General features: G+C 33.5%; 1 protein-coding gene across 1 annotated transcript in view; it reads right to left on the minus strand.

Moving 5' to 3' along the window:
• The window catches only part of LOC129225721 (RNA-binding protein 28-like), a 68,461-nt gene that overhangs the window by 42,021 nt on the left and 10,324 nt on the right, over nucleotides 1–16,116 (minus strand). Inside the window, exons 2-4 of the mRNA XM_054860214.1 lie at nucleotides 4,605–4,649; nucleotides 4,200–4,267; nucleotides 205–280 (exon numbers count right to left, since the gene is read on the minus strand). Coding sequence (XP_054716189.1) covers nucleotides 205–280; nucleotides 4,200–4,267; nucleotides 4,605–4,641 — 181 coding nt within the window. The 5' untranslated portion in view covers nucleotides 4,642–4,649. The remainder of the gene's footprint in view (nucleotides 1–204; nucleotides 281–4,199; nucleotides 4,268–4,604; nucleotides 4,650–16,116) is intronic.

A 16,116-nucleotide genomic window follows, 5' to 3' on the forward strand; every position in this document is an offset into this window, starting at 1 on the left:
TTTTATTAGCAAGGATATACAAGCAAAATTAACCTGAGCAAATAATTTGTTTTCCAGAAAAAATCTGCATGCGACTATTTTTATAAATAAGGCTCAAATGTATAAAGGAGTTTTTTTTTTTTTTAATATGAGATAAATGTTAAACAATAACAATCACAAAGGCATTATTAACATTATATCACCCAAGTAGGTGATGCATTTTACCTGCTTTTAATGGTATTTTAACATCAAGGACATTTCCATATTTTGAAAAAATCTGTTTTAAATCATCTTCTGATACCTGAGAGAAAAAAAAAATAAAGATTTTTTTTTTAAATAAATTTCAAAATACACTTAATAGTAACATTAATACACACACTCATACATAGTGATTTCAAAATTTATTATTCCTGCTTGATTTTTACTTCTCAGTTGCAGAAATAGAAAAAGCTTTAATTTTATGCTTGTGATGCTCTCAAATAATTTTTGACTTACAACAAAATATTACAATTTGAGTAACTATTTTTGAAAATTGCTTGTATTATCATCTGGTTTGATTTTCGGAGGTAATTTTATCTTAACTGGAATAACCTACACATATGTCACTACATAATTAAAATACTACTAGGTAATGACACTTAAAGAGGAGTAAATATTTCACCATTTCACTTTGTCCCACATTTCTCTACATAACTAATTATCTTAAAACTTTTACAATTTCAAGTTTCGTATCAGTCTTTCTCTGCTTATTTCATTACTTCTTGGATAAAAACCTGTGATGCCATCTTGATATTTCCTTTATTCTTACAAGGAAAAAAAGTACAATTGGGTATCTAAATAACTGTTAGAAATGGTGCTTGAGCTCTCAAAATAAATCAAAATTTGAAAAGATTTGAATTCGATAATAAAACTAAAATACTGGTAAAAATTCTCCTTTTTCTCCACTCTTTCGACTCGAAACGCTTTTAACTTTTATTTAAGCTCCTTTAATAAAAAGTCGGACCTCATTTCTATATTTCTTCAGTTGTTGTTTTATTTAAATTTGTCACTTCCTCATATGATGCATCAGTCATTCACTCCTCTAAAATGATCGTATATATCTTTTACACCCCCCCCCCCCATTGGCATGCACCTTCAAAAAGCTCTGGGTGTGCGCTTTTTTGAGGATCCCGTCCGACCCTGACCTCTGGGCCACATCAAGTTGAGCTTTTTAATGGTTATCTCTTTATATTAAAAAAAGTAAGGTCAAAGAAAATTTTGAAAGGAAGTCTGTGGCGGGCGTGTGTCTAGGAGACCCCATACATTATCTCAGGAACGGTAAAACATATATTGTTGCGATTTGTTTTATTTAAAAGGATATTTTTCCTTGTTTAAAAACATATGCAACATTTTAAAATGTGTACTTTAGTTTTTTTTTTTTTTCCCCACAGTCTTGAAAAAAAAAGTTTAAAATAATTTTTTTCTTTTTCTTAAAAATGTCAATTTTAAAATTTTCCATTTTTTACAGTTTATTAGTACCACTGAGCACTATGTTCCCTGAAAAGGAGAGTTTCCACTTTTTCGTTTAACAGATTTTAGAGGCATTTGAAAAAAATGAGGGTTTTTAAGGAACTCTTTACGTAATGGCACACACACACACACACACAGAGACCTCAAAATTCAATTTTTTCCCCTGCAGCAAGTGGCCAGAAAACACTTTTAATTTAGACATATAGCGAAAATCTCATTTTAAATCGCCATTTTATTCAGGATATTAAATTTAGTGAGAACAAGATGGCATTACGCTTAACGATTCTTTTGGCGCTACTCTGAAAGGTTGGATTGGGAAATGCAGCAAAAAGGCTAGAGATCGCGTTCTTGTTTTCATAAATGATAAAACACCTGGATAAAGTGGAGACTGAAAATGAAAATTTCGCTATATAACTTAGTTAAAAGTGTTCTCTGGTCATTTGTTGCAAAATCATTTTGGAATTTTCAGATCTGACATTACGAAAAAAGTTTCTTAAAAACCCTCATTTCTTTAAATGAATCTAAAATTTGTTAAACGAAAAAGTGGAAGCTCTCCTTTTCAGGAACCTAGTGCTCAGTGGTACTAATATACTGTAAAAAAATGGAAACTTTTAAAATTGGAATTTTTGAGAAAAATTTAAAAAATTATTTTAAACTTTTTATTTTATAAGACTGTGGAAATAAAACTAAAGCACACATTTCAAAATGTTGCATATGCTTTTAAACAAGAAAAAATATCCTTTTAAATAAAACAAATCGAAACAAAGTATGTTCTACCATTCTTCAGATAATGTACTTGAAAGATTTTGACTAAAATCCCAAGTGAATCGATTATTGCAGAAAGGGCATAAGTCAAATTTTTTTTTTTTTTTTTCAAAATTGAGTTAGCTGTGGTTTTTCTATGCTTATATGTCGAGACATTGACTAGTGTAGCAGGGAAGTCATTTTTTGTACAACAAAGTACTTTATTTAGGGGTCACATTTTTCGTTTAGTGCAGAAAGGGCTTAAGTCCCAGACTTATGCCCTTTCTGCACTAAACGCGTGGGGAGAAATAGTAAAATGCAGTGGCAAGATCATAGAAGAACTAGACTTTTTAGCATAATGAAGTAAAAACAAATAACTCCTTTGATCTAGCATACTTTCAATGATGGTAGGTTCATCAGTTCGAGGGGTTTGGGGGGATTCGAAATCACGGAATCAGAATGAAATTCGCTAATTTCTCAGGGGTTTTATTAACATCACTCTAGGAAGTGCCAAAAAACTGTATGCTTTCAGTGAGATATACGCTGGTCAAAGTAAGAACAACACTGCAGACTTTTTCTAAAAATAACACTGAAGAAATTTAACAAGATTGTTGATGACTTTCTCTGAGAGGACATTCGTTTGTCCTTTGCAACTGGGATTTTGTAACGGTAAAGCGATTGTTAAACAGATATGACAGATTATAACCATGTAAAAATCAATTCCAATCTCTTAGAAGTGAAATCCTGAAATTACATCAAGATTCACCATGAAATCTGTTGAAAACTATGAAATCTGTAACTGCTAAAACAGGTGTCCTTCATTTTTTAAGAGGACTCATCTCCCAAATTGAGATTTTCGATAAAGATTCTACTGGGCGACAAATGTTTTCAACTATCAACATTTATGATGTTTAAATATTCGATAGAACATCAAAGGAACGGTTTTGTTAGCCATTTTATAGACGTTTTTTCAAGAGGATGTTGCAAAATAATGCTTGTCCGCTGAACTACCTTTGCCAACATTGAGTATAAAAGGAAAATTTTCATACTGTTAAAAGAAATAATAAATATCAAGATGACTATTCAGTGCAATTTTGAACATAATCATACTAATATGTACATCAAACTTGGTACACTAAACTACACAAGAGAAGGATAGAAAAAAGATTCCCGTGGAGGATGTATTTAATGAATATGAATATAGTTTTATACACAAGTAAAACTTTTGCTTTTTATCTCAGTTTGTTAGTTTTTGTACTTTTTTTAAACAAGACTTTATTATTTCACTAAAACAAAACGAGAGAAAGATGAATATACAGAATGTATTTTATTAAGATAATGAATTTATAAATACAGACTTCACTAATTATTTTTATCACTTTGTAATATTATTTTTTATTGACATAAATCAGTTTGAAACAAATCTGTTTCACTTAATTTATATTTTCATCACTGTAAACTAATCTTTCAGGATATTTATTGCAGAAAGGGTATAAGTCCAAATTTAAAAAAAAAAATTAACTAATTTCAGCGACGAAATGAAAAGTAATTTAAGGTGAGGTAATGATCCTACTTATGGCTAGATCAGTCATAAAGATTTTTGTAGAATTTAGTTCACTTCTGAATGAAACAATCACTTTTTATTGATTCCTGAAAAGTTGCATTGGTTGGACTAATGCCCTTTCGGAAATAATCGATTCAAGTGAGAAATCATGACAGGACCGCCATTTTTAGCGTCTGTACCTCAGCCCAGGAATTTTTGTGGGCAAAACAAAAGAAAAAGGAATTTCTTAATTTTTTATGAATTTTTGCATAATTAAATTCAAAAAAATCAGAGACCATCAAGTTATGCCCCTTGTTGAATTGACATGGATTCTACCATATATATAAAGGTGACAATCATTATAAGAGGTAATACAATCATAAAAGCAATACACAGTGATAGAAGTAACAGTACATTTTCATACCTTAAATGATAAATTGCGAACAATTATTCTTTTTTTCCTCAACTTTATCAGCTTAGCTGCAGCTTTGTCTGAAATATATTAATTGTTAAGCATGTTTTTTAAAGAAAATCCAAATCAATTGAATAAATGGGAAACAGTTAGAGGGTCAAATGCACATACACAAAAATACTTTATTTGATGACTGTAATGGTAATAACCTAATCAATTCATATTAACATTACATTACCATATTAGAAGAATTTAAGAGTTATATAACTCTTTGAATCAATTTTTACTTTTGAATGAAGGTATCTCCCAAAGATTGTTACTGGGAATTTTACTTTATTGCAGACACACATGTTTCCCCGTTAAGTAAAGTGTACAACATGAACATAAAAAATAAAAGCATTAATAAAACATAGATACCTATTTTTGTAGGCTCTTTCTTAGTACTTTTAATCATTTTTAAACCTTGAAAAAAAAAGAAGAAAAAGAATATTAATGCACATAAAATTTCAATTCTGTAATTTTTAGCAGACATAGATTTTTATTTATTGTTTTTTTTTTTAATTATTATTATTATTTCCTATATTTTTAGTCTTAAAGTAATGGGTGGTCAAATGTATCTTTCATATACAAGGTGGCCAGATTGACACCTAATGTTGTAAAAGATCCTACAGAAATGAAAACTACAAAATATTTCTCAAAAACATGCATACTGACATGATGAGTTTTTTTTAGTATGAGCGATTTTTTCAGCAAAGAGGGTAACTGCCCCTCTCTGGCTATGCCCATGTTTTCAGTATCCTGTACTGTTGTCTCTGCATATTAGACTGACCCAAAGTTGTATGGGGAAAAAATGGAATTTCAACTCGCATACCATGGATAATTGTGATTTGATGTAAATAACTGTCTTGCAAAATTTTAGACCATTCGAAGAGTATTAAGTGACAGTTCAACACCCTTAAAAGTTTTAAATGCCTAATTTATTGAGAAATATTTTTGTTTCTCTAAGTTTTATAAAATTTACACAACACAAAAACATTTTCTCTTATACTTTTCTTTTAATAATGAGCAATAATTAAAATTTTAAATGAAAAAAAATAATAAAGTAAAACATACTTATTGAAAATCACCTTTACATGAAACACATAGAATTATACAAACAGTAAATATGTTTATTTTGATATTATAAAGTCTGTACAACTTTTCAATCAATTTTTCCCCTATTGAGGAAAACAAAATCGATTCAAAAGTTGCATTGCCAAGACAAGGGAACTCAATCAACGACATAACAGTCTTGCCCGTGAGAGGGTTAAAAAATAAATTAATGTTATGGAAATTCATTGATTGCTCCTCAAATGAAAAAAACATCTCAAATCGATTGATCCGGACTAACGGGATCCAAATTTGCGGAGTTTTACTGTACTTCCTTAACTTGGGTATAATCATTTCTTTTAGCTCAGATATGAACATCAGCTTGTGAAAAATTACTATAAAATTTCATTACAAAAAACAGATTCCGAGTCTGTTCTGTAACAAAATCTGAAAATGGTTCACTCCGAAAAGATTTAATATCTTTGACTTCGAGTCTTCTAAAATCCTTTCTAGATTTTGGTTGCTGTAAAGCTTTAACCATGGTAGCATTTTTCTTTGGAGGCACGAGATCTGAGGAAAAACCTAATCCAACTAAATTGTCACTTAGATACCAAAAGTTGTCCTTTAAATTTTTTAAGTGCTATAAGAGTCACTTTACTATTAGTTTCTTTATAGTTCTGGTATTTGTAGAAGATGTAAGTCATTATGTGGCTCATTGCAGCTACTGGGGGCCAAACTTTTACATAGATTTGTTGTCATGAGCAGACATATTCTTTTTAATGCTTGTATCTCATATGATGCTAGATTGAATTCCTTGCAAAAGCACAAAGTCTTAAAGCAGTAAATGCCTTTTGCCATCCATCTTGCCCGGTGATAAGCACCAGGGGAACTATAAGTATGACAAAGAATGTGATCAGCCTCACTAACAGCAATCAGTGATAGCTTTATAAAATCTAAATAATCACAATGAAGTTGGATTTCCTCTTATAGCTGTTGACTAAGGAACTGTACAACCTGATTTTGATTATTCTATAACCACAGCTTTTCATTTTCTTTTAAAACATAACCAGGAGTGTGTTTATCAATTGATTCATAGTTTTCTTGGCAAAAGTCATATAATTGAGCAAAAGTGGCAATTTGTAGTCCTGATGGTGGATAGAATAGTTCAAACACATTAGAAGCCAGGATTTCTAGTATGTGATGCCTAAATCCCAAAAATAGGAGATGCTTTTGAAATTCATTCTGAATTAAAAAACTTAACTACAAGTTAAAATGAAGCTCAAATACAGTCTGAGTAAAAACTTTACGGCTAGTAAATTTTTTTGAGAAATTGGACATGTCTTTAACTGAGGATCAAAACATAATTTGAGTGATAATTATTAACCTTAAATACAAGCAAAAAACGACAAAACAATCATTTGTATTTATTTTATCATCAGAAAATACTACAGATCAATATTTGAGCCTGAAGGGGCTGAGTAAAATCTTTAAGGCCAACATAGAAAAAAGCATAGGAAGAAAGAAATACAAGCATTTAGAATCTTGTGCGGGATCCATTTCTTCGAATTACTTCAAATATTCTTGTTTGCATAAATGAAACTAGTTTTTGACAAAGTTCAGGATCTGTTTTATACCATTCATCTTCGAAAGTAGATTTCAGCTCTATTGATGAAGTAAAATGTCTCCCATTTGCATCATAAACTTTTCTTACTAAGTCGCCAAATAAGTACTCAAATGGGTTGAGATCTGGATACTTAGCTGGCCATTTCAAAGTTTCAACATTGCTGATTTTGAACCAATTATGTGTTACTCGAATGGGTAGGTGCATTGTCTTGCTGATATTTCCAATTTTCTCTAGCAATAAATTCAGCATTTGGTAAAAGATGACTTGGGAGGATATTTTGATATGCTTGTGGGTTCATTTTACTCGAAACAAACACAATTGAGCCCATACCATTGTAAGAAAAGCACCTCCAAGTCATGATAGAGCCTTAACCCAATTGGCGCTAGAAGGATATTTCTTTTTCTCTTTGTAAATCATGCCAATAGTACTTCCATTCATGTGGTGAATCCAAGTTCAACTTCTTTTTATCCGAAAAAAATGTTTGTATCCATTGGTTATCCCAGGTCATGACTTTTTGGCATAAGTTCAAACGCTCTATTATGTGCGTATTCAGTAACTGTGGCTTAGCCAATTTTGCCACATAAACAAAATTTTCACACCTTCTAAATGTGTTATATATCGTTTTTTGACAAACATTTAAGCCTGTCGCCTGAATAAGTTTCCTGGTTGAGTACTTCCCAGTTGATGTAAGTTTGCAAACACTTCTTTCATCATGCAAGGACAAAGCTCTAGGTCTTCCACCAGGATTTTTTTTACCATAATTGTCTTTCAATCTCAATAAATTATTGACCACAGTCTTTGATCTTCCTATTTTTTTCACAATAGTATGGCTACTCATCCCCGTTGGAAAAAAGCTTCAATATGCCCTCTTTCACAATCAGTTAACTTCTTACCTTTGGACATCTTCACAAAGAGCACCAAAACTTCAAAGAAATTAATGAAAAAACTACAAGTTGAAGGGTTTCTACAATCTCATTAACTGCTGTGATATTTATTCCAGTAAAATCTACATTTAGTATTTAAGAAATACTGGTGGCCTTAAAGTTGTTGCTCATGCTGAAATGCTAACTTTGAATATATTACTACTTTTCTGGTAAAAGCATGCTTTAAAAAACTTAAACATTGCGTTATCTCTTTCTGTTGGGCTAAATGCCTTTATTTTTGTTTCTTGAAGGATTTCACCAATATTGTTTAAAAAAAAAAAAAAAGAATTGTAACTTACCTTTTGCCATTCCGGGAAATCCCTGCCACCGACACTCAAATGTCCGAGTTTGAATCGGAAGTGTTCGGAAAAATATGTGGCACGCTATGATTGGTTGCCGTCATTCGGCAGATGTCGGTAAACTTCCGACAAAGCACATGTCGATCACATGAGAAAAACCATGTTGAGGTGTTGGGTGCTGAATGTCAAATTAAATAAGAATTGTGCAACCTGCAAGCTGCGTTTTTCTTGGGTTGAGTTGTTCTTCAATATGCAAATAAGGTAACGTCACATTGTTACGAGCAAGGTCGGATCTGGCTATAAATACTCGGACCGGCCGTAGCTCGATCGCTACTTTTTTCTCTCACTTGTCTCCTCGTCTTGTGTTGTTTGTGTTTGTAAATGTGTTCCTCCATGTCCTCATAAGTTTTGCTACTGGCCTCTCAGGTGAGGTCTGATCTTTTCTGAATGATTCGCTATTGATGTCTTCAGTTTTGGAAGCGCGTGCTGCCATGACGTCCATAAAAGTGAAAAGTTATAGTCCAATTTAAGTGGGTCGTTTGGTCTCCAAAGAAAAAGGATCGTGTCCATCTTCGATATTTTTCCCTGATATGGTGAACTTGGCTCCTAAGGTGTGAACTGACCAGCGTGCAATTCTGGGGAGATTGCGATGCCGTCCTTCTACCTGTGGGGATTCACTATGGAACATCGACAGGACTTTTTGACACCTGCATGGACTTATTGTAAGATCTTTTGATTTAACATAATTTAATTTTCTTCGGAGGACCAGACTATTGTAATGTAACCATTTTATAATACATGTTAAATAAATGTTTTTCAGTGTAAAGAATGATTAATGTTTTACTTTCTTCGGGCAGACCACTCCCTCAAATTTTCAGTTGGAAATGAGTTGCCTAATTTTCAACTTAGCTGTAGGCTATTAGCTCTATAACATCTAAAATTATATCCAACAAGTGGTAGCAGAGTCATGTGGTTGACCTGCCCGGAGAAAATCGAATCATTTTTTATTATGGAGAAAGATTATAGAAATGTTGAGAAGTTGGGCTCCCATAATTGGGCTACCTGGTCCAAAGATATAAAAATGGTGCTCATAGAAAGGGATTTATGGGAGATTACCCAAAAGAAACCAGAAGGGGAATTAACTAGTGCTGACAGAAAAAGATGTGGCCAAGCTTTAGCCATCATCTATTTAAATTTAGAAAAGGACATAAAAAGGTTAATTGATAATTTGGAAGATCCTAGTGAAGCTTGGAAAGCCCTTAAGACAAATTTTGAACCCCCATCTTTGGCCAGAGTAGCCGCACTATGGGAATCCTATTTCTCTTGCAAATTGCAAGAAGGTGAAACGGTGGGATTATTCGCTGCAAGGTTGGGGGGAATTTTTAACCAATTAGTCGAAAATGGATATATTATGGAAGAAAAACTCAGAACTTTTCAATTGATACGGCATTTACCTTCAAGTTTCAGCAGTATTGTTCAAGCCATCTACAGATGGGAAGAAGGGAGATTTACCTTCTCTAAAGTAAAAGACGAACTACTGGCTGAGGAAGGTAGGATTAGGTATTTGGCCGAAGAGCCTAATGTAGAAAATTCGGCAATGTTTTCAAAACCCGGAAACTCCGGAATGGCAAATGGTAGGAGTAAATTTCTTGCTAAAAATAAAGTTTGTTGCATTTGTAAAAGGAAAGGGCATATTGCGTCGAGGTGTTGGAGCCGTAACAAAGTAAAACAGGATAAGAATTTTAAATTCAAAACCAAAGAAGACCCTCAGGCAGGAATGTTTTGTTCAGTAAATGAAAACGAAATTTCTGCAAACACTACCTACCCAAAATGTGAGGATACATGGCTATTGGATAGCGGCAGTATATCTCATTTTTGTCGAGATAAGTCATTGTTTGCCGAGCTAGAGCCTGTACAAAACACACAAATGGAGGTAGCTGTAGGAAACGTGAAGAGCCAAGTGGAGGGCATTGGGAAAGTAATTTTTAAAATTGAATCAGATGGAAAATTAGTTACCATCACCCTCAATAACGTTTTCTATGCTCCAACACTGCGACGCAACCTAATTTCTGGTTCTTGTATAGACAGACAGGGCTATAAGCTCAAATGGTTGCCCGGAAAGATCTGTGTTTTTAATCAAGAAAATGTTAAACTATTTACAGCAAATTTAATAAATAAACTTTATCATGTTAAACCAAATTTTTATATTGATTGTGAAAATGTTAATTATACAAAAGTTTATAAGACCAAGGACCCGTCTGAAGGGGCCAATATGGTCAGTGTTGATATGGAAAAATGGCATAGAAGGTTTTGCCATATAAATATGGAGAGTATCACCAAAACGAGTAAACTTGGTACAGTCCAGGGACTAGAGATTAAGAAGGGGCAAAAACCCAATTGTGACCCTTGTCAATTGGGAAAAATGAGGAAGTGCTCGTTTAAATCTATGCCAGAAAGACGTACTAACTCTGCACTTCAATTGCTCTACATGGACCTGATGGGACCCCTTCAGACCGAGTCCTTGGGGGGAAAGAAATATATTTTTATAATTATAGATGATTTCTCAAGAAAATCATATGTTTTCTTTTTAAGAGCAAAAAGTGAGGCCTTTAGTGTTTTTGTCAACTTTCAAAAAAGGACTGAAAGATTCCTGAACTCAAAAATTTTGGCTATCCGTTCCGATAACGGAACAGAATTTGTTAACAAAGATTTTGAGAACTATCTCACCAATCAGGGAATAAAGATAGAGCGGACCAACTCCTACACCCCGCAAATGAACGAAGTAGTAGAAAGATACAATTTAACCATAATGAATGGTGTGAGGTCTATGCTCAATGATTCTGGATTGGGGGATGAGTTTTGGGCTGAAGCCGCTCTTTGTTTTAATTATGTAAGGAATCGGACAGTAATAGGAAATATGGACAAGACCCCTTTTGAACTGTTTTCTGGGCGTAAACCTTCAGTAAGGCACCTACGTATTTTTGGGTGTACTGCCTATGTAGGTCAGCCTAAGTCTAAACTAAAAAAGTTAGATATGAGGGCTACCAAGGGGATCATGGTCGGATACGCCTTACGTACCAAAGGGTACAGAATCTGGGATCCTGAAACCAGAACAGTCACAGAGACTATTAACGTAAAGTTCAATGAAAATGAAAAATGGGGGGAATTAAAAGTCCAAAATAAAAATGAGAGAAAATTTAACTTTATCAGGCCTATAAGTGAAGTTCAACTTGAACAGGAAATCCAGGAGAGCTTTGAGCAGACTCCCTGTGAAAAAATTAAATGGGTTAGAGAAGCCAAAAAGAGAAAGACCGGGGATAGGACTGATATTTATTATACAATTGCCGGTAAAAATAAAAGATTAAATTTACTAAAACAGGTTTTGAAATATTGTAGTGAAAATAAAATAGAATATAAACCAAAACTTTTTGACTTTTCAACTAAAAATCCAACAGTAGGGGAAATCTGTGACGAGAGTGAGAGTTTGGGAGAAGGTGAAGAAGCAAGTTTAGTGGAAATTTCTATACCGAATTCGTATAGGCAATGTATCGCTACCCCCGAGGTGGACAACTGGAAACTGGCCATGGAGTCTGAATTAGATGTCATTAAGCAAAGAGAGGTGTGGGACCTTGTACCCCCACCAGAGGGGAAACCAATTTTGGGAAATAGGTGGGTCTACGACCTCAAGGTAAATGACAGGGGTGAAATTGTAAGATACAAGGCCAGATTGGTTGTAAGGGGGGACCGTCAATCAATTGAGTCATATTCTGAAGTTTTTAGCCCAGTAATTGAGTTTTCACTTGTGAGAGTTTTCTTTTCTACTTTTATATGTCTTTTAAAATGGTGTCACTCGCAAATTGATGTAAAAATTGCTTACCTATATGCTGACTTAGAGGAACAAATCTACATGAGACAACCAGAGGGTTTTGTCAGTAAAAGTTACCCTAATTTTGTCTAAATTGAAGAAGTATCTCTATGGACTACACCAGTCCGGAAGAAACTGGTTCTTAGAAATAGACAGTGTTCTTTGTGGTTTTGGTTTTCAAAAATTAAAAGAATGTAATTGTGTATATCATAGAGACAAAGACACTTTTCTTCTTATTTATGTAGATGATATAATAATTCTAGCAAAAAATGAAAATTTAATTAAAAAGGTAATTAATGAAATTAAAAGTATGTATGATATTAAAGAAATGGGGAAAACCAGAAAGCTACTGGGGATTGAATTTATGGAAGATAAAAATAACCTCTTTATTTACCAAAGTTCTTATATTTCGAAGGTCTTGGGGTTATTCTCCAATTACTATGTGCCAAATTCAACCCTCCCAATCTCAAAGGGTACAGTTTTGTCGAAAGACGACTGCCCGAAAACTGAGGAAGAGAAAAGGGAAGCAGAAAAGCTCCCATACAGAAATTTGTTGGGTTGTACGGCATACATAGCGGGAAAGACCCGGCCTGACATCTCTTATGCGGTGAATACTTTTTCCCAATTTCAAGCAAATCCCGGAAGGAAGCATTGGGATTTTCTATTAAGATTGCTAGGATATTTAAAATATACAATATCATACAAACTAAATTTAAGCTCAATCAGTAGTGTAGATCTACGGGGATTTTCCGACTCCGATTACGCCGCTAATCGGGAAGATAGAGTCTCAATGGGTGGATCAATTTTGTGTATTGATCGGGTCCCAATTAATTGGAGGACATTTAAGCATAAATGTGTTGCGTTATCCTCAATGGAAGCAGAATATATTTCACTTGGTGAAACTGCAAAAGAAATGGTCTGGCTGAAGAGGATAATTACAGAAATAAGTGAATTAAATATTGAAAACCTCCAGCTTAGGGATACAGTCATTTATTGTGATAACACTGCAACAATTGATTTTTCTAAGTCTCCCATTGAGAATTCCCGTACAAAACACATTGATGAAAGGTACCATTTTTTAAGAAATTTAATTGAGCAAAAGATTTTTTTGATTAAATATGTGAGGACAAATGTAAACATCACGGACATTTTCACTAAACCCCTATCTAAGAATTGTTTAAATAAGCTTTGTAAAATTATATTTAATTGGGATTAACTTAAAAGAGGGGGGCGTATCAAATTTTTGAACTATTTTTCAAATGTATCTTTTGTAAATATAATATGAATGTAGTTAAGTGTTTTTTAATGTATATAATGTGGTTTTTGATGAAATTCCTTCAAGAGGGGGGAACTTGTTGGGCTAAATGCCTTTATTTTTGTTTCTTGAAGGATTTCACCAATATTGTTTAAAAAAAAAAAAAAAAGAATTGTAACTTACCTTTTGCCATTCCGGGAAATCCCATCCACCTGCCACCGACACTTAAATGTCCGAGTTTGAATCGGAAGTGTTCGGAAAAATATGTGGCACGCTATGATTGGTTGCCGTCATTCGGCAGATGTCGGTAAACTTCCGACAAAGCACATGTCGATCACATGAGAAAACCATGTTGAGGTGTTGGGTGCTGAATGTCAAATTAAATAAGAATTGTGCAACCTGCAAGCTGCGTTTTTCTTGGGTTGAGTTGTTCTTGCAATATGCAAATAAGGTAACGTCACATTGTTACGAGCAAGGTCGGATCTGGCTATAAATACTCGGACCGGCCGTAGCTCGATCGCTACTTTTTTCTCTCACTTGTCTCCTCGTCTTGTGTTGTTTGTGTTTGTAAATGTGTTCGTCCATGTCCTCATAAGTTTTGCTACTGGCCTCTCAGGTGAGGTCTGATCTTTTCTGAATGATTCGCTATTGATGTCTTCAGTTTTGGAAGCGCGTGCTGCCATGACGTCCATAAAAGTGAAAAGTTATAGTCCAATTTAAGTGGATCGTTTGGTCTCCAAAGAAAAAGCATCGTGTCCATCTTCGATATTTTTCCCTGATATGGTGAACTTGGCTCCTAAGGTGTGAACTGACCAGCGTGCAATTCTGGGGAGATTGTGATGCCGTCCTTCTACCTGTGGGGATTCACTATGGAACATCGACAGGACTTTTTGACACCTGCATGAACTTATTGTAAGATCTCTTGATTTAACATAATTTAATTTTCTTCGGAGGACCAGACTATTGTAATGTAACCATTTTATAATACATGTTAAATAAATGTTTTTCAGTGTAAAGAATGATTCATGTTTTATTTTCTTCGGGCAGACCACTCCCTCAAATTTTCAGTTGGAAATGAGTTGCCTAATTTTCAGCTTAGCTGTAGGCTATTAGCTCTATAACATCTAAAATTATATCCAACACTTTCAAATGAACATTAATGATTGCTAGTTCAAAAATATTAAAATTCCTTCAACTCCATTTTCTCATATTATTCACAATATTTTTTACTGGCCTTAAAGTTTTTACTCAGGCTGTATAAGTTAAAATGAAACTAAATTATAAAAAATTAAAAAATAATTAAAACTTAATAAAAAATGAAAATAATATAAGCTTTAGTTTGTGTACAAAATGCTTACATGCAATTTTAACTATAGTGCTACACAGTAAGTCAGGAACAAAACAACAATGTTCTGCTACATACGACGGCGGTTAAAATTAAGAGGTTCAGAGTTCTGAAAATACTAAAATTAACTAGAACTGATTGCTTTTAATGTGAAAAACATTACTTTTTAAACTTTATTATGCTTTAGATGTACAAATTAATGAACAACAAAAATATCTTTTTTGTTTAATATTTATTGCATCATGCCCATTTTGTGTCCAAAAGGGGCAAAAAATTATTTTGGATGTTCATGAGAGGTCTGTTAATCTTAAAATATTTGGTCCAAATTTTTACCGTACCTTTAAAATGTCATTTGGCACAACTTTAACTAGTATGCATGTTGATTTTGGAAAAAAAAATTTGGAACAGTCTACTGCATATATACTGAAATGTTCCGTTTTCTAAACTAACAGAACACTGAATGCTTTAATCGAAAATCATTGTATAGAGAGCTGTTTAAGCATTTTCATACCAATAAATTAAATCCTGCAGCACAAGTATTTAATATACTTTCTGTTTGCCCAGGGCCTAATGCACCCGTAGAAAGGGGTTACGAAAAAGCTAAATTGCAAATCACAGTTCTGTTGCACAGCAATGTTGATTTCGAATATAAAATGTATGAAACTCTGCCAAGAATTTCATTCTCATTAAAAATAAACACTAAATGTAATAAAGCAAATTTAATTCAAATAGCATTTAAAAATTGTGTAGTGTCTTAATGCTATTAACTTTAACTGTGACTGTATGAGAATGTAAACTGGATCGAGATCTAACTGTAACTGGGAAGAAAAGTGCTTTCACTTTTTGTTAGGATGTATGTAATTTTGTGTGCTTGTGCGAGTAAAGTATTTGTTGTTCGTAAGCGGTTTCGATGTTCGTTACTTAAGTAAACCCATGCACCACCTTCCAACTAAGATGAATAAGGAAGGATACAACAACTGGCGACGATGTTTGAGAGTATAAAGAGTGCGAAATCAAGTAAGGATTAGGTTTATTAAACTGAAGACAGCTCAAGGTAGGAATTATTAATTCTGATATATTTCTAATTGAGAAAAATCTGTCATGGAGCAACTAGTTCAGCAATTAATTGAGCAAAATAAAATGCTTATGGAAGCTTTACAAACGAAAGAACAACCAGATTCAAAATCGAAAGTAACTGGTGTTCAGTTTGATAAATATGACGAAACGTCAGAATCATTTGATTCATTTATTGAGCGCTTTAAAGCATTTTTAGATATTCAGAATGTTGCGGAAATTAAAAGAGGTAAAACCTTGATTTCTAGCCTATCGGCTAAGTTGTATAATTTGCTAAAAAATTTGCTTGCTCCAGAAAATCCTGCTGAAAAAGATTTCGATACTCTTATTGATATTCTTAAGGAACATCTAAATCCTAAACCGCTCATAATTCCAAGCAGACATATGTTCTTAAACAGAAAACAACAGGAAGGGGAAAGCATAAGTGCTTACATAGCGGAATTAAGATCGCTAGC

Source organism: Uloborus diversus, chromosome 7 (genome assembly GCF_026930045.1).
Source record: "Uloborus diversus isolate 005 chromosome 7, Udiv.v.3.1, whole genome shotgun sequence".
NCBI classification, from domain to species: domain Eukaryota; kingdom Metazoa; phylum Arthropoda; class Arachnida; order Araneae; family Uloboridae; genus Uloborus; species Uloborus diversus.